At 43.5% G+C, this 18,847-nt stretch overlaps 1 protein-coding gene across 1 annotated transcript; it reads left to right on the plus strand.

Annotated features, from left to right (window-relative positions):
* Positions 1–1,475: 1,475 nt before the first annotated feature.
* On the plus strand, positions 1,476–18,608 carry LOC101552305 (cytochrome c oxidase assembly factor 1 homolog). The gene is made up of 6 exons (XM_004615371.3): positions 1,476–1,640; positions 5,208–5,265; positions 6,744–6,869; positions 11,585–11,733; positions 16,025–16,101; positions 17,103–18,608. The coding sequence occupies exons 3-6, from the start codon at positions 6,782–6,784 to the stop codon at positions 17,200–17,202; spliced, it is 414 nt and encodes a 137-aa protein (XP_004615428.3). The 5' UTR covers positions 1,476–1,640; positions 5,208–5,265; positions 6,744–6,781; the 3' UTR covers positions 17,203–18,608.
* The last annotated feature ends 239 nt before the right edge of the window (positions 18,609–18,847 follow it).

Genomic DNA, 18,847 nt, shown 5'->3' on the forward strand with positions numbered 1-18,847 from the left:
GGGCGTTTGCCTTGCAAGCGGCCGACCCGGGTTCAAATCCCAGCATCCCATATGGTCCCCTGAGCACGGCCAGGGGTAATTCCTGAGTGCAGAGCCAGGAATAACCCCTGTGCATCGCCAGGTGTGACCCAAAAAGCAAAAAAAAAAAAAAAAAAAAACTAAAGTAGCATGAGATTTCACCCCATGTGTAGGCAGTCTACAGCCCTTTGTCAGCATGAAGAAACTGCAGAAAATGGAACTCTGACCATTTTCTCCCTAAAGAGAAAGTGAAATCTATAGGAGGGATATGATGTAGGTAAATAGACAAGGAAAGCTCCCCTGCTTCCCGCAGTGGAATTCCTAGGATATAATCAAACTACCTAGCCCTAAGGCCATCAGGGAACCCCTTGTGAGCATAGGAACTAATGTCTGAAAGACTTTCACCTGCCAGCAACAGACTCAGAGAAGGCTGGACTCCTCATCCAAGCTCCAGCAGGAACAAAAGGCCAGCAAAGGAACTTCAAAGAAGGCTATTACCCACTCCCAACTCTACCTCCTTGGCAAATTCCCTAGCAATGGACTTTTATTTAGGTAGAAGCCTCACGTGGGGCATCTTGGGAAAACCTTATAAAAACCACCTTGAACAAAGGAAGGATGCATACACTGCGAGAGCCCATATGATGCTTGTGCTGACGTGGTCAAGCACATGTGGCTCGTGAGCCACGTGTCACCCACATTTCCCCTCGAGTTATGTGCTTTTATATTTTCATATCTAATGCTGGGATGTATGTAGGGGCTCTCTCCACCTTTGGAGAAGCCCTTACTCTCTCTCACTTTCTCACCCTTCTGCTTCTCTACTCCTGCAATTCCTTTCTGCTAGAAAGACCTATAAGCCCTGGGTACTAGCACTCACTTTCCAGACTATCAGTTCTCTTCCCAGCTGGCCCTGGAGTGGCAGAGGCGGACTGGGAGAAAGTGACCCTCTCTCCCCTCTCGGCTTCACAACGCCACCCGTTGGGCCCCACTGACTTAGGCTCCAGCATGAGTCCGCAGCTCCCAGAGAAGTCTGGGGCTGGAGATCAACGCCCCTGCAGAGCCCAGGCGGACGTCAGGTGTGGCTGGCAGGGCTCGCGGTCCTGGCTGGCTTTGTCAGTCCCAGACCCCCCATCTGGGCCCCGGCCACCGAGGCGGGTCGGGGAAAGAGACCCCCTCTCTCCCCACATAAGCCAGCCGCGTTCATTCGGAAGTTAGCTGAAGGTTCAGAGTTTTGAGAGGAGAGGCCTGCACTTTCAGGGCAGACGGGCATTGCTGAACGGAATGTGTGTCGGGGACTAACACACATACGCGGTAAATACAGAGCGGGGAGGAGGCGGCCCGACCGTGCAGGACCCTAACTCTGGGAACGCAGAGCCGCAAGCCACCGGCTTCCGAGTCCCGCCGGGTGCGACGCTCTAGGCCCCGGAGGAGGAGGCGACGGAAGTCTCCACTGCTCCTCGCGGGGCGCTCTAGCCGCCGGCCTCTCTCTCCTCGTCGCTGGGAGCCTCCAGGCTCCAGGTGTGCCGCGGGAGCCTCTAGGTGTGCCGCGCTGTTCGGGACGGCCCGGCCGAGCCCTTCCGCGCGGCTCTGGGCGAAGGCGTTCGCGTGCCGCTGGGTCTGCAGAGGTAGGGCTTCTCGGGCCCCGGCCGCCGGCGCGGTCCACTCGCGGCGTGGCCTGGCTGCGCGGTTGGCGCCGTGGTCCGCGTGGCCCTGGCCAGGGGCGGGGCGGGGCGGGGGCCGCCTCCGGGGCGGGGCGCCCTGCCTGCCGGGCGTGTCCTAGAGCCGGTTGCAAAGATTGGGCCCATGTTCCGGGCACTGGAACTGGGCATTGGTGGGCGTAAGCTAGGCACTCTGGGGAGGGAGCACCGTGCAAGACTATTTAGAAAATAACGTTGTGGTGCAGTGGTTCATCACACCTGGCCCCGTGCGGAAGCTGACCCGAGTGTTCAGTGTGGAGGCCGCGGTCAAGACTTGTAGGATCTTCCTTTTGCATAGCAGGTGGCCTGTCCCCAGCACCCCTTTACTTGGCAGGTGGCCTGCGCCCTGCCCCCCTTTGCATAGCAGGTGGCCTGTCCCCTGTACCCCTTTACTTAGCACGTGGCCTGTCCCCTGCACCCCTTTACATAGATTTCCTGCCCTTGCCCCCGTTTGCATAGCAAGTGGTCTGTCCCTGCCCCCTGCTATGTCTCAGGAGTTGTGCTCATGGCCACAACCAGCACTGCTAAGTCCCATGTTTAGATTTTTCATGGTTTCTTTCTAGAAACGTAGTACTGTCTTTTATCCTCCTTTTCTAGACTAAAAAGTTAGTGAAAAACATTCTTCTGTCTTTTGGCCTGCAGTTCATACACTTAAATAAATACATGATAACACAGAAACTTGTTAGGATACACCTCACCTCAAAACTCTGCTATCCCGGAAAGAAGAGAATAAGGGGGAATGTGCCTGCCACAGAGGCAGGGGCTGGGAAAGGGTGGGGTTGGCAGGAGGGATACTGGGAACATTGGTGGTAGAGAATGGGCACTGATGGATGGATGGGAATGGGTACCTGAACAGTGTATGACTGAAACATAATCATGAAAGTTTGTAAGTCTGTAACAGTATCTCATGGTGATTCATTAAAATAAAGTTTTTTTTAAGACAAAAAAAAAGAACAACCTAAAAGAAAACTCTTTACTATCTCCTTAGTTTTCTCATCCCAAGTAATCAACTAAAAAGTGAGTATCTTTTTGTGCTTCTTATTGTTGGAAGCATTAAGGTTGCATTCTGTTTTACTCTTTACTTATGTTTTTATCCAAGTGTGAATGATATAAAAAGCATTAATAAACTCAAATTCTTTTTCATTTTCTTTAAAAAAAAACTTACACGGAAGAACTAAACTATTTTGCTATGGCACAACACTGCCGATTAGTGGTTTAAAGAATATGATACTGATTATCTGGAATATAATTGCTCTGTCTTTAAAAAAAAAGTGTTACTATTAGAAATTAAAATTAACTGTTGAATCTGTTAGAAATATTACAAAACCTACCTCACTCTTATAATATTCCTAGCAAAGCCATCTGTGGGTAAAAGTTTCCTTTAATACCTTTTATATGTTTTCAGATGGCTCAAACCCAGAGCCTTACATATGCAAAGCAAGTTCTCTTCCACTGAACTATATCTGTGTAATCACAAAAAGCGGGGGCATATGGCAGCAGAGTTCCATAGCCTCACACTGCTTCCCCCACCCTGGGGAGGTCGATGGCATTGGAACGAGGACCAAGCTGGTTGCTGATTAGTTACCGTTTATTCAGTCTTTCGTCTCTCTCATCATCTCTCGCCCTCATCCATCCTAGCTCCTCATTCCTCCATCCCCACTCTCTGGATTCTCCTCTCTCCTCTCTCTGGGTTCTGAATGGATTCCCCATTCTCCTCTCTGCATTCTCCTCTCTCTCTCTGTCTCTCTCTGTCTCTCTCTCTCTCTGTCTCTGTCTCTGTCTCTCTGTCTCTCTCTCTGTCTCTCTGTCTCTCTCTCCTCTCTCTCTCTCTCTGGATTCTGCTTTTCTCTAGTCTCTTCCCCTACTTGTCTCTCTCCACCATGCCCTCTAGGCCACACCCAGTCTGGTAGCAAAATCAATATAAGAAAGCCCTTCCTGAGGGCCCACCTGGCTCACAGGAAAACCCACCTATAGGTATTCCAAAGCCCTTCCTGACCGCCTGCAGGCAAAATACCTCTTAAGGTTTTTTTCTCTTTTCCTCAGTCCAAGAACTCCATCAGCATCTTAATACTAGTTATTTTTGTATGGACACAGTAAGAGATACACTGAAGCTTGTAAGGCAGCTCTCTTGGCAACATCTTGCCACAGACTCAAGACTAGAAGCGCTCAGGCCAGATTAATCATTCCTAACCCTAGCAGGGTCCAAATCTAGTCATTACTTTTTGGATTGTGACAGCATTTGTCCATGACCAAGCTCTTAACTTATAGTTAAGCATTAGGCACTTTGGCCAGGCTCATCTCGATGCCAGGGTAGCACATAACTCACCGCTTGCCCTGGGTTCTTCCTGTCCCTCTTTGAGGAGTGCTAGGAAGTAAGGGCAGCTGAGGCTTAGGTTGAGAGAACAGATGCCCAGGAGGAAAATATCATGTAGAGTCAAATGACTCCCAAGCATAGCATTTGCTACAGTCTTCCTGTGCCCATACAAAAGGACATGGCTCTGAATAAATTATGCAAAGGACTCAAGGAGAAGAGAAAACCAATGTTTACAAGTCAACAGAACACAAAGAAAAAAGTTACAAACACCCAGGAATGGGAGACTGATGGGAGTAACGAATAGACCTAAACTACCTGAGGTTATGTTTTCCTAGTATATCCCTGGTCTAACACTAACAGTTTAACTAATATCACATACCACATACCAAATCTCTATTACAACTTTTATGTTTTTGTTTCAATATGAATAGTTCATAAATTTTTAGTGATAATTTTTCACATTTGTTGGTTTACCTTTGTAGTAGAATGAAGTTGTTAGCACACATTGATAGTTAACAACTTAAACAGTTCCATTGTTTTTTTATAAATTGAACCACTGTGAGATATATAGTTACAAAACTGTTTATGATTTTTAGTCATGTAATGTTCCAGCACTCATTTGTTTACCAATGCACATTTCCTACCACCAGTGTCCTCAGTTTTCCTCCCTCTGCCCAGCATGTAGCTGACCAGTTTTCCCAGCACCTCTTGTTGGCATAGCTTTCCTTGTTCCACTTCATATTTTTTGCTCTTTTATTGAAGATTAACTGATAATATACCTGGGGAGTTGTCAGGATGTATGTTTGTTGTATTGATCTGAGGGTCTGTCATTATTCCAGTACCATGCTGCTTTAATTACTACCATTCAAACTATTACATTTTGAAACTGGGGAAAGTGGTGCTTCCCATTTTCTTTTTCTCAAGGACTGTTTTAGCTGTTTGGGAGACGTGGCAGGTATTGTTACATACAAATTTCAGAGCTGGTTGGTCTATTTCTTTATAAAATGACATGGGTATCCTCTTAGGGACTGCATTGAATCTGCTAAATGATATAGGGAGTATTGCCATTTTAAAGATATTAATCCTCCCAATCCATGAACAGGGGGTATGTTTCCATTTCATTTCTGAAGTAATGTTTTTCATTTTATTTATGAAGTAATATCTTGTAATTTTTTTTATAGGTCTTTCACCTCTTTAGATAAGCTGATTCTGGAATACTCAATTTTCTGAGGCACAATTGTGAGTGAGATTTTTTTAAAAAATCTATTTCTTCTATTTCTTCTATTATTTTTTTATATAGAAAAGCCATGGACTTTGCATATTAATTCTGTAGCCTGCCAGTTTACTATACAAATCTGTTGTTTCTAGAAACTTTTTTGTAGTCTTTAGGACTTTCTGAAGTATAGCAGCATCATGTCATCAGCAAATAGTGAGAGCTTCACTTCTTCCTTTGCTATCTGAATGCCATTGATATCTTTTTCTTGCCTAATTGTTATGTCAGGTACTTCCAGTACTATCTTGACTAGAATTGGTGAGTGTTGTGTCTTCTGCTTGATCTTAAAGGGAATTAATTTTAATTTTTCCCCATTGAGTGTAATGTTTGCTTAGCTTGTTGAGTTACTTTTCTGGCCCTAAATACTGGCCCTGAATACTGTGACTTTTCTGGACCTGAAAGCCTTAAGACTTTCCAGAAAGGCCCAGATCTGGCTTGAGTTTTGGTTTAATTACCAACAGAAAGGGGAATAATTCATTCCCTCAAGGTGCACCACTGGACTTTAAAGAGATGGGAATAAAGGACAAGGTAAGTGTGGTGCACTGAATTTGTTGAGTTAGCTCTTTCAGTTAGCTCTTCAGCCTAGAGGTTATGCTCAGGATTTCCACATCTAGGAGGTGGGACTGTAGCACTGTCTGTTGTTCATCAATTTGCTCAAGCAAGCACCAGTAACATCTCCATTGTGAGACTAGTTACGTTTTTGGCATATCGAATTCGCCACAGGTAGCTTGCCAGGCTCTCCGAGAGGGAAGGAGATGGGATGGTTTTCAAAATATAAAGAAAAGTTGGTGATTGCCTCATGTACTCATAAGCTTAAGACCAGCTATTGCCACAAATGACTAGATTTCCAGGGTACTGCTAGGCCAGAACATAATGGTTTATGCTTCTTGGTTTTGCAGGATGTGGCACATAGGCTGTGTTCTGTCTGGAACAACAGATCTAAATGCTTCCTGTTTTCTGCCATCAGTTATCTCTGTATCCTATATTCTGAATTGGGCTACCCTAGGAAGGGCACATTTGCTTTACCTACAGCATAGCTTCGCTTTTGTTTGGTTTTTGAACCACACCCTGTGGTGCTCAGACTTTCTCTTGGTTCTGAACAATGCCAGGAATCGAACTTGGGTTAGCTACAGGTAAGGAAGCCCTGGCCACCTACAGCCTAGCTTCTTAGGATTGAATTACTGAACATGAGGGTGATGAAATTTTTTTTTAAATGAATTTGTAAAAATTTGTCAGCTAAGACGGGTTATGAGTGGGAAATGTTTTAGAAGTAGTAGACTATAGAACCAGCCTTGGCATTCTAAAAGGAAGCAAATCAAGTGACCTCACCTTCTTGCCGATTTCCTCTTAACCTTTTTTTTTTTTTTTTTTTTTGGTGAGGTATCATTAAGGCAAAGTCTTCGGCACAAATTTGAGTCTAACGATAAATTTGCATCTTTTTTAGGGGGGGAGAGGTGCTGTCTTGTGTCTCTAGGAAGCAGGATGATGTCCATACGCCTAGGAAAACTGATCCTTTTCACCAGTGTGGTGTCCACTGGGACCTGTACCGTCATGTATTACCTCATACAAAGTAAGTATCCAAAGAAACACTTGTAATACAGCTTCCTGTTTGCTCTCCTACATCAGAGGAATTACTTCAGATGCTTTCAGGACAGTTAGGGAAAGGAGGAAAGGGCTATTTTTCAAAGCTAGTAAACAATTTCTTTGACTATTCCTTCCTCTTTTTCTTATGATGCCAATGTTTCAAGAGCCACAAATGCAAAATGAAGAAGGAACAGGTTTTATTTGCTTAAGAAGCCTTGCTATAAAGGAAGATGAGTTCTCCTAGTACATACTGGAGATAGGTCAGGATTTCTGAGGAATAAGATACTAGATGGTTCACAGGTAGGGAAGACTAGCCATTTCTCACTGTTGTTCGCCAATTACCCTGTCCCTTTTGTACTGTTAGTTTATGGAGGAGGTGGAGAGAGCAGAAAATACAAGCATGGTCCAGGATGGTAACACCTTGGTAGACACTTGTAGTCCCACTGCGGAAATCTGAATTTCTAATGACAGACAGTTATTGTGGACTTACAGTTCTTTTCAATCACTTCAACTGCTGCAGCAGCAGCAATTTGAGTTCTTCTTTCCTTCCTTTCTCCTTCACTTCTTTCTTCCCTCCCTCCCTCTGAAGTTCCTTTAAACCTGCCTAGCTTAGCTCCTTTCCTCAATTCTGTCTTTTTTTTTTTCAATGCCAGGGATGTGAATATTACCAGTATACAACCAAGTAGAATGCATGTAATGTATTTTCATATTCTCAAGAGATGGCTTAGAAGTTCTTGAATCTGAAGGTGGTCCAAGATAAGCATCCCCAGGGACATTTAGACTGGAAAAGTTCAGCCTTCTCAGTCTTTCCCCTCCTTTATTTTGGTAGGGGCTCAGTCTGAGTATGTGCACTTTATATGACAGGAATTTGACACCTTTTCCTCCTGCAGAGGCTTGATTTAGTAGTATGGGTCTCCATATGGGTGGGTGAGAGCCAAGCTGTGAGGCAGACTTCCTGGGGTTGATCCCAGGTCTTGGTTTGCTGTGTAGCCTGGAGAAGGAGGCCTTCACTTCCCAGCGTAGTGACCTTTTCTCTGGGAAGTATTACTGAGATTGTTTGAGTTATTAAGAATTGTAAGGGATGTGTAGTTGCTTACCATGGATGTTACTCAATGAAGACAAACTGTTTTGATTTCCCTGCCATGAGTGTCACCTTGTTTACACTTGGTAGCACTTCATGAAACCTCACTCCTAGGAAACAGGAAAGGAGGGCTTTTCAGAAGTTCTTTCTTGTTGACAAACCAAAACTAACTTGGGAAACTTGTCTTTGCATTCTCCTTAGAGCAGCTTGCTTTGCTATGTACCTTTATGAGGTACTTCCTGGAATTCCTACTAGTCTATGGGCAAAGAAGTATATTTGGGACACAGAACATTTTATCACTTGTATCACTTGTCATCCCATTGCTCATCGATTTGCTCAAGCAGGCACCAGTAATGTCTCCATTCATCCCCATCACGTGCTAGTGTAGCCCAGTGGCGTCTGCTCGCTCCAGGAACACGAAGAGCCTCAAATTGTTCATTCAGAGTCTTGGCACAGAAGTCTGACCATCTCGTAGGTGGGCGGCCACACATTCTTTAGACGTCCCATGGAATCCAGTCGGTAACAGCTCTAGTCCAGCGGTCCTCTAAATCGCATTATGTGTCTGGTCCATCTGATTTTCAATGCCTTGGCAAACAAGATAGCGTCCCTGATTCTCAGTCATCAATGGAGGTCGGAACTCTGGATTCCTTCTGTCACTTGAGTGGAACATGATATTCCAAGCATGGCTCTTTCGATTCCTCTGTGGGAGATCCGAATAGCGTTCTTACCCTTTTCTCATAGGGCCCAGATCTCTGAGGCATATGTTAATGCAGGAAGAATGGTGGAGTTGAATAGATGTGCCCGAAGCTGGAGGTTCTTCGCCGTCTTAACAACTTCTTCAATGCCCTTGAAGGCGTTCCACACTGCTCTCTTCCTCCTGCGCAGCTCAGGTGCCAGGTCATTCATCATGTTGAGTTCTCGACCTAGGTACACATAACGGCTACATTCAGAGATGTTTGTTCCATTGAGAGCAAATTGAACGTCAGGGACTAGTCCATTTCTCATGAACATTGTCTTCATGAGATTCAGCTGTAGTTCAACCTTTCCACACTCACGGTCAAAGTCGGCCAGCATTCGTGCCGCTTGGCTAATGTTTGGTGTTATTAGAACAATGTCATCAGTGAAGCAGAAGTGGTGTAGTTGCTGACTGTCTATCTTCACTCCCATTCCAGACGTCACATGTTCTCAAGGGTGGCACTGAAGAGTTTCGGTGAAATGGTGTCGTCCTTTCTTTATGTCGATGATCACTTTCTTGATGGTGAGATCCTGGTCGTGACAGCTCACAGAGGATCCTGATGTACTGAGTTTGAGCACCCTGTTTGGCTAGGGCTTTGATGACTGCTTCAGTTTCAACAGAATCAAAGGCCTTCTTTAAATCGATGAACGTTAGACAGAGCGGCATCTTGAACTCTTGAAAAACCTCAATGAGCTTGGTCACCGTGTAGAAATGGTTGATCGTGCTGAATCCTTTTTGGAACCTGGCTTGCTCGCATGGTTGTCCATCGTCTAGTGTTCTGCCAATCATATTCAGGATGACTCAAGTGAATAACTTGTAGATGACAGACAATAGGCAGATTGAGCTATAATTGCTGATGTTGTGGATGTCTCCCTTCTTGTACAATAGGATGGTCCTGCTAGTTTTCCATTGGGATGGAACCTTGCTTTCAGGCAGGTAGCATGTGAAGAGCCGAGCCAGTGTGTTGATGAGTACTGGCGGCAGATTCTTAGGTGTTTGGGTCTGACCTTCTGTGACTGGGTGCTGCTGCACGCATTTTTACCGATGAAATGGCGTGTTGGATTTCGAAAGGGAGGACATTGGGAACGACATATCCATCCTGTGGAATTTGTTATGTGGGCAGGTGGACATGGCTGTCAAAGAGATCCGAGTACAAGTTGTGAATAATCCTCTCCATTGCCTTTTTGGAAGATGTGATAGATCCATCAGGATGTCGGAGGGCAGTCATCTTGGTCTTATAGTTGATGAAGAACAGGCGGGCGTTGTGAATACTTTTCCTGGTTTCTGCCACATTGGCCAGTGCTGCTGCTCTTCTCTCTTTGATGTCTTCCTGTAGTGCTTCTTTGCACAGCTTTATGAGCTCGGACATTTGCTTGTGGTTGCCTGAGGCTCGTGCCAAACCATGTTGGCAAATGAGCTCAAGAGTTGTTGAAGACAGGCGTCTTTTTTTGGCTTTCTCGATGTTCCTCGCACAATCGTGGAGGTGCTGAACCAGTCCATCGTATTCTTCATCAATGTTGTCAATGACAGCATCTTCCCATATTGCCACAATAGTGCCAAAGAGCTCCCAGTTGGTGGTTGTTCTGGTAGTTCTCTTTTTAAACTTTGCTGCCCTTTCTCCCCACTCTGAAGTAGAATTTTGCACGAAGGAGAACAGTTTATAAACATTATCAGTATATGATTGGATTAATGGTGGCTTAAATCTGTAAACTGGAGCCCATCCCCTCCAGGGGGTCCGGGGAAGACTGCCAGGTGTGCGGGCAAGAGACTCTCTGCATCACTCTCTTCTGGGAGCTTGCTTTTAAGTCTCTGCATGTGGTCGTTGATGGGATTACACACACCTGGGTTCCTCTGCTGGTACCTTCATGCGTGAGACCTGTCCGAAAGTGTGGAGAGGGGCCTCGAGCATGGCTGTAGCTAGGTTCCGGTTCTTGTAGTGTACCTCTCCCCTTGGGAGAAACTGGCAAGCTTCTGAGAGTTTCCTGCCCATATGGGACAGCCTTGCAAGCTTCCCATGGTGTATTCATATGCTAAAGCCAGTAACAAGCTGGATCTCATTCCCCTGACCCTGAAAGAGCCTCAAGTGTGACATCATTGGGAGGCCAGCCAAGTCGAGACAGACTTCTAAGATCTCAGGGAAAGGACGAATGGAGAGGTTACTGAGCCTGCCCAAGAAATTGACGATTAACGGGATTTCGTGATTGTGATCATGAAATCTGTAAGCTTTTTGTTTGGTTTGATTTTGAGGGTACACCTGGATTTTTTTGTACCTTTTGTGTACACCTTTGTTTTAATTGGTTCTGGGCATGCAAGACAAGAGCCCTACCTACTATGCTGTCTCTCACCCAAATTTGTAAACTTTTCACATGAACATTTTCAACTCCTATTTCTCCACTCAAGGGTTTTGTCAATGATATGGTCTGTTTTATGCTGATTTATCAAGGTCTTCATCTTGGTTGAAGGAAAATTAGCTAGAAGTCAAGAGCCCGTGCTCTGTTTTTGAGCAATTTACAGAATCATTAAGCTCTTTAGGATCAAAAGGGAAGTTAAAGAGGAGTTAATCAGACACCTAAAATGAAGAAATAAGGCAGTGAATGAGGTGAGAAAATGAGAATTAAAGAAATTGAAGCCCAGAAATTCAAGTATCTAGCTTGTGAATCACCACATCTGTGGATCACCACATTCCACAGATACTGTCCTTCTATATTTTGATGTTAGAGAGTCCCTAAAATGTGATTTAGATGGTTTCTAATTATTTTTTCACCCATAAATTTCATGTTTGTTTGCATGCTATTCATGAATTGTGCATCATTTAACTTTTTACAGAGTTCCTGCCTAACCAGGTTCAATAACGAAAAGATAATGTGACAACTATTGTACTTAGAATCTTTTTCCAGGGCTTCCTATTACCGATTGGCATTGGAACAGCTAAATAACAACCCTGGGGCACTGGAAGCACTGGGCACTCCTCTAAACGTACACTACCTCCAGCTCATCGACAAGTACAACTTTGTGGACATTACAAATGCCCAGGTAAGGTGCTTTCTTTTGAACTTCAGGCTAGGTACCTCTGTGAAAGAGGCTACCACCCACGTAGCATGTTGAAGGACTCTGGAATAATATTTATTATGGGAAATGCACTAAGTAATTTTTTTTTGGGGGGGGGTCACACCTGGCAATGTACAAGGGTTACTCCTGGCTCTGCACTCAGGAATTACTCCTGGAGGTGCTCAGGGGACCATATGGGAAGCTGGGAATCGAACCTGGTTGGCCTCATGCAAAGCAAATGCCCTACCTGCTGTGCTGTCGCTCCAGCCCCTAAGTAAAAAATTTTATGTACTTTTATTCCTTTGAGGATAATTGATGTGGCAGGGAATATGGTATTTGTGCTCAGGTCCCCATCTTGAACTGATGGTTGTAGAAAAATGACCAATCATCCTTTGTTCCCACTTCTGCTTGAAAAATACATCTATAGGCAATCAACAGCTCATTAAAATGGAACCAACTCTTTCAACTTCAGTTTTAAAATGTATTTACATTGCTTTCATGGAATGCTAATTGATTTTTCCAAGCTATATCTCTTTTTATAGTTCAGATAATAAAACACTTGAATTAAAGTGCATTTGTTCTTTTGTTTAACAATTATTTGGTGGATGTGGTATCAGAGAAATAGTTCAAAAGGCTAAGCACATGTCCCTGAGCACTGGCCAGGCTCAACACCTAAGCATAGAGCCAGTATTCCCTGAGTACCACCAGGTATTTCACATACACACACACAAATGTTTAAGTACATGCCATGTTACGTGAGAATAAGCTTTGTGAGAAATGCAGGAAACACTGAAGGCTGTTAGGGAGTTGTTTAAAACTCCAAACAGGAGAGGGTGAAGCAAATGTTCTCATAGAGGCCTTGCAGGGAATGGTTAGCACACTAGGCAGAAAGGTAAAGAAAAGGAACATCAGATGCAGTGTGACAGAAAGCACATAGCAGTGCTGGTGCCACTGTGACCTCACGCAAGTGCAGACTGCAGAGGAGGGTCTTAAAGGTGGGATGGGGGCACTGAACTTTCCAGCACTGTCCTGGAAAGTGATGATCTGTCCTAGTTAATTTTTGATTACTTTTATGTTTATTAGTATTGTTAATAAGAATAGCTTTAACTTTTTTTGTTTTTCTGACTTGTGAGTCCACAAAATAAACCGTGGGGGATGCTGCTGTGAGGTGTGTGTGCGTTCAGTGAAAGTGTTACATTTAAAAAAAAAAAATCTGGTTTGGGGGCTGGAGTACAGCAGATTGGGTGTTTGCCTTGCACATGACCTCCCTGGATTATCCTGATTTGGGGGCAAGTCCTGCTAGGAGTGATCCCTGAGCGCAAAGGCAGGAATGATCCCTCAGCAGCACTGTGTATATTTTTGTGTATGACACAAAAACAAAAAATTTGACTTAAAAAAAATGTAAAATAATGAACTAAACAATAGGGATAGAGGAAGGCAGTTGTGGCCCCGTAGGTGTGCACTGGGACTCTGACCTGTCGCTGTGGCATGGAGAAGTGAGAGATGGATATCAAAGGGCTTGTGGAATCAGCTGACTGGTATTTCGGCCTCCAATAGACTAGGTAGCAGCTCTTGTCAGGGCAGAGACCTTTGTCAGAGGTGTTGCTGGTGATACCCAGCATGTGTCAGTGAAAAGTGCTGGTGCCATTAAACAGGATAGGGAAGTTAGCCCCCAACCTTTGCTCTATCACCGTGGCCACAAGAGTGCTCCCTGGGAAGTGCCTGGAGATGGGCTTTCCTGTTGCCAAGGTTTTCCTCTTCATAAGGAAAACCTTATGAAGAGGTCTTGATTTTTCATTGAGAACCGAAGAATATTACATCCAGTATTCTAAACGGGAGCATTAGCAAACATCTGCCAACTGGCTTGGAGGCTCTCAAGCTGATTTTCTAGGCTCAGGGCACAACCTCAGCGCACCATCCACCATACCGGTAACAAAGACCTAATCAGAAACACCTCATCCTTCCCAAATGTGCCCCTGTAACACTCAAGTCAAGGAATATACCAGTTTTCTGATGTAGTTATGGGCTTTTAGTTCAGTTTTTTCTTTTTATTGTTTCTATGTTTTTGAATATTTCAAACATACATAAAGATAAATTTTTCTTGGAGCATTAAGAGATGTGCTACTCTGATTCTGTTAAGAACATTATCCTCAGTTTGCTTTCTTCATATACATTCATTTGGTTCATGAACGCACCTTATTATTTTCAAATATTTAAGAACTTCACCTTTAAACGTGTAAAAAGAATTATATCATTAACTAGAATTTATTGGGTTTTTTTTTTATATTTAAGGACTTTTTTTCTACTTGCTATAATAAAGTAGTAATTTTCTCCAAATTGTTATATATTGAATAATCTATCTTGTTTACTGTTTAAACACATTGTGCTTATATCATACGTGGATCTATTTTTTTAAATTAATTTATTTTTTAATTGGTGAATCATTGTGAGGGTACAGTTACAGATTTATGCATTTTCGTGCTCGTGTTTCCCTCATACAATGTTCGAGAACCCATCCCTTCACCAGTGCCCATTCTCCACCACCAATAAATCCACCATAAACCCTCCCACCCCCCAATCCCATCTCCCCTCACCCCACCCTGCCTCTGTGGCAGGGTATTCCCTTTTGTTCTCTCTCTCCAATTGGGTGTTGTTTTGCAATAGGGGTGTTGAGTGGCCATTGTGTTCAGTCTCTAGTCTACTTTCAGCACACATCACCCTTCCCCCGTGTGGCCTCCAACCACATTTTACTTGGTGTTCCCTTCTCTATCTGAGCTGCCTTTTCTCCAGAATGTGAGGCCAGCTTCCAAGCCATGGAGTCAACCTCCTGGTACTTATTTCTACTATTCTTGGGTGTTAATCTCCTACTCTGTTATTTTGTATTCCACAGATGAGTGCAATCTTTCTATGTCTGTCTCTCTCTTTCTGACTCATTTCACTTATCATGATACTTTCCATGTTGATCTACTTATATGCAAAGTTCATGACTTCATTTTTTTTCTAACAGCTGCATAGTATTCCATTGTATAGATGTACCAAAGTTTCTTTAACCAGTCACCTGTTCTAGGGCACTCGGGTTTTTTCCAGATTCTGGCTATTGTAAACAGTGCTACGACTATACTTTTTTGCTTCTCTGGATATATTCCCAGCAGTGGTATTGCTGGGTCAAATGGGAGCTCAATTTCTAATTTTTTGAGAAGCGTCCATATTGTTTTCCAAAAGGGCTGAACCAGTCGGCATTCCCACCAGAAGTGTAGAAGGGTCCTTTTCTCCCCACATCCTCTCCAACAGCAGTTGCTTTTGTTCTTTTTTTTTTTTTTGAGGTAAAAATTTATACCCTATGAGAGGCACACATTTAAGATTGCTATTTGAGAAATTCTAACAAATGCTTGCACCTTTGCAACTCAGACTCCTCTCTGCCTTAATAAAAATTGTTTCTATCACCCAAGAGCCTTTTGGGTTTTTTTCAGTTTCTCCCCTCTCACATTCTCCTGTCCTAATAGAAGCAATCGTTGTGTGGAAATTTTCCCTATTTGGTTTAGTCATGTAGTTCTGGAATATAGAATATGAAGTCAAGCATTAAATGCTTTAACAAGGCTTATTTTTTTTTATATTCAGACATGTTGTTGCACATATAGTTTGTTTATTTATTTTTCTTTTGGGGTCACACCCGGTGATGTACAGGGGTTACTCCTGGCCCATGCATTCAGGAATTATGCCTGGCGAGGCTTGGGGGACCATATGGGACACTGGGAATCAAACCCAGGTCAGCCGTGTGCAAGGCAAACACCCTATCCACTGTACTATCACTCCAGCCCCAGTTTGTTTATTTTTAATAGTTAGCTTTTGAATCATACGTGTAAATATTTAGAGCATTGAGTTGAGCACATGCGATCTCCTTGCTAGATATCGAAAATCAGGTGAATTCTTTAGCTATCCTTGAGTTAGAAAACCAGATTCTGGGGGCTGGAGCGATAGCACAGTGGGGAGGGCGTTTGCCTTGCATGCGGCCGACCCGGGTTCTATTCCCAGCATCCCATATGGTACCCTGAGCACTGCCAGGGGTAATTCCTGAGTGCAGAGCCAGGAGTAACCCCTGTGCATCGCCAGGTGTGACCCAAAAAGCCAAAAAAAAAAAAAAAAAGAAAGAAAGAAAAAAAGAAAACCAGATTCTGTGGATAATCACTGAATTTTATAAGGTCATCACTAGAAAGCATCATTTTGTTGTCTCTTGAGAGGTAAGCATCTCTACTAGACATCTTGTTTTATTCTATAGTTGAAGATTCCTGTCTCTGGATCCAAGACAGAGGGCCATGTCTATGTTTCTTCAACCAGAGATGCCCCCTTTCAGAGGTATTGTGGGGAAATGGGGGAAATGAGAACCTTCAGATGGAAACAGCTCTGATTTCCATTTTCATTTGTAATTCTATAAATGAGAGTAATTACAGTTTTCAAAACTTGAAGCTAAAGTTTTATGGCCTGAGCTGCAACCCAGTGCTTTGATTCCTATCCAAACATTTTATCCAGTGCATTTCCTCTTTTTATCCAGTGCATGTCCTCTCTCTATGCTTCTGAATTAAAAAAGTTATAGTTGGGGCAGGGGAAGTATGGGCTGGAATCTGAGACATACTGGTGAAGGAAAGTTGACACTGGTATATCTAAAACTGCTTGAACACTGTATGTCTAAAACCACTGTGAATAACTTTGTAAGTTGCGGTGTCTTAATAAAGTTCATCCAGAAATAAAGTTTATAGTGATTTGGATCTGTCATAATTAGAGGCTATGTTACATTCTCTAACATGGTCTCTTCCATCCTAGAAATGAGTAAAAGCATGACTTCTACTTATGGAATCATTCATCACATTCTTTACATAAGCAGTCCACTCCATAAATTGACTTCTTGTTTGATCACCAATAGCTATAGTCACACACTTCTACCACAAGAATACTCTCAGAGATTTATGCTATTTTGCCAGAATGTGTTTTAATTTCAAGAACAGAAGGAGCCAGGCAGCCCCTACCTCCATCTCCCCTGGGGGTCATTGACCTCTGACTCTGAGATTAGTGGATTTGCTGACTGGAGTCCTGCCCAGAATTGAAGGGCAGGAACTCTGTAAGTTAAGAAATGGGGAATCAGAGTCTTCTCTTTCCTTCACTGAGTATTAATTTTGCTTTGATAATGATACTGGTTAACTAATGAGATCCCATAATAAAATCTTCAAGCGTTATGTGATCATAACACTAACCTAAATTGTGTTTTAAAAATGTTAAGACTTTTTCCAAATAACTTTTTCCCCCATGTCTTTTCCCCAGCATTTCATTAATTAGACTATATATCCTTTTGATTCTATCAGGTGGCACCTTCAGGAGGTCTTCTTACAGCTCAAGGATGGCCAGCAGATTCCTATATTCAAGCTCAATGAAGAGAATGGTGGTGTAGGAAAACAGGAGTAAAGGTTGTCAAAAGACAGAGCTTTCACCAAGCATTGCCTCTGCTTATCAGCATTTCATCTTCCTGTTAGTGAGCCAGATTTCCAACCATTAGTGGTGGAAGATTGTATGTGCTGACATTTCTTAATTCTGCTGTAATTCTGACTTGATTGTAGTGTGTGTGTTTTCAGAAAGAGACTTTTACTGTAAGTTTATAATAATTTGTTTGAAATTCCTCTGTAAAAGTAAAGCACATTACACAGAATAAAAGAAACCCACTTTTAATGTTTGTTGTTTTCAGCGGGAGTGGGGGAGGGGTTGGACCACACTTGACTGTGTACTCAAGGCTTACTCCTGGCTCTGTGCTCAGGGGTCACTGTTGACAGTGCTCAAGGAATCATATGTCGTGCTGAATATTGAACTGAGATCAACTTCATGCACGGCAACCACCTCTGTACGCAATCTGACCCTGTTTGTTAATTTTTATGGTTTTCCTCTCTATACTCTCCATAGTTTTCAGCTCAATTTAGAACACTGAGGGAAAATAAGCACCTATGATTTTGTCATTTTATTTGGAGGTTTGGAGGGGGGCCGCTTCCCAGCGAATTGGGGCTAACTGGGCAGGCAGTTCAAAGCAAGGTTGCTATGCAGTCTGCACCAGGGCCCTCGCCAGCAGGCCTGTGCAGACATGGGCTACTGAGATGGTGCTGGGAATAGGAGTCACATTTGCAAGGCAGACACCTGTTTGCCTTGTTCTGGTTAGTGGATCTTAAATAATTTTCCATTGTTAATTCCTGTCATGGATTTTGAGTTTTCAAAGTATGCAGTAACAAGTATCAGGAAATTTCAGGCAAAACATCACTCTCACATGTATCCACGCAGTCTGCCCTCCCCAGACTTTCATATTCAAGTATGTGATTACATTTAAGTCAGGGAGAAAATTATGGCAGGGAGTTTTAATAAGGTGTTTATACAAAATGGACTGGAGTGATAGCACAGTGGGTAGGGCATTTACCTTGCACACAGCTGACCTGGGTTCAATTTCTCAGTCCCTCTCGGAGAGCCCAGCAAGCTACCGAGAGTATCCTGCCTACACGGCAGAGCCTGGCAAGCTACCCGTGGCGTATTTGATATGCCAAAAACAGTAACAAGTCTCACAATGGAGATGTTACTGGTGCCCGCTTGAGCAAATTGATGAACAATGGGACTACAGTGCTACAAAATATTTTATAAATTAGACCAGTAAGATCTACTTTTTACTATTAGCTCAAAGAAGGAAGCTTTTAAATATTAGTAATTTAAAATATGTAAATGATGATAAATTCAAACCACTTATCACTGAAGTCTGTGCTTGTTTACCCAAAAATCCCTTACCATGCTGGGTATAGTACATTCCTTCCAAATTTCAGCTGTAGCACTGTACTATAGCACTGTCGTCCCGTTGTTCATCGATTTGCTCAAGCAGCCACCAGTAACATCTCCATTGTGAAACTTGTTACTGGTTTTGACATAAAATACACCACAGGTAGCTTGCCAGGCTCTGCCGTGTGGGTGGGATACTCTCAGTAGCTTGCTGGGCTCTGAGAGGGGCGGAGGAATCGAACCCAGGTTGGTCGCATGCAAGGCAAGCTCCCTACCTCTTAAATACCAGAGCAAAATACAAAAGTGA

The sequence above is a fragment of the Sorex araneus genome, chromosome 2 (assembly GCF_027595985.1).
Source record: "Sorex araneus isolate mSorAra2 chromosome 2, mSorAra2.pri, whole genome shotgun sequence".
Classification (NCBI taxonomy): Eukaryota; Metazoa; Chordata; class Mammalia; order Eulipotyphla; family Soricidae; genus Sorex; species Sorex araneus.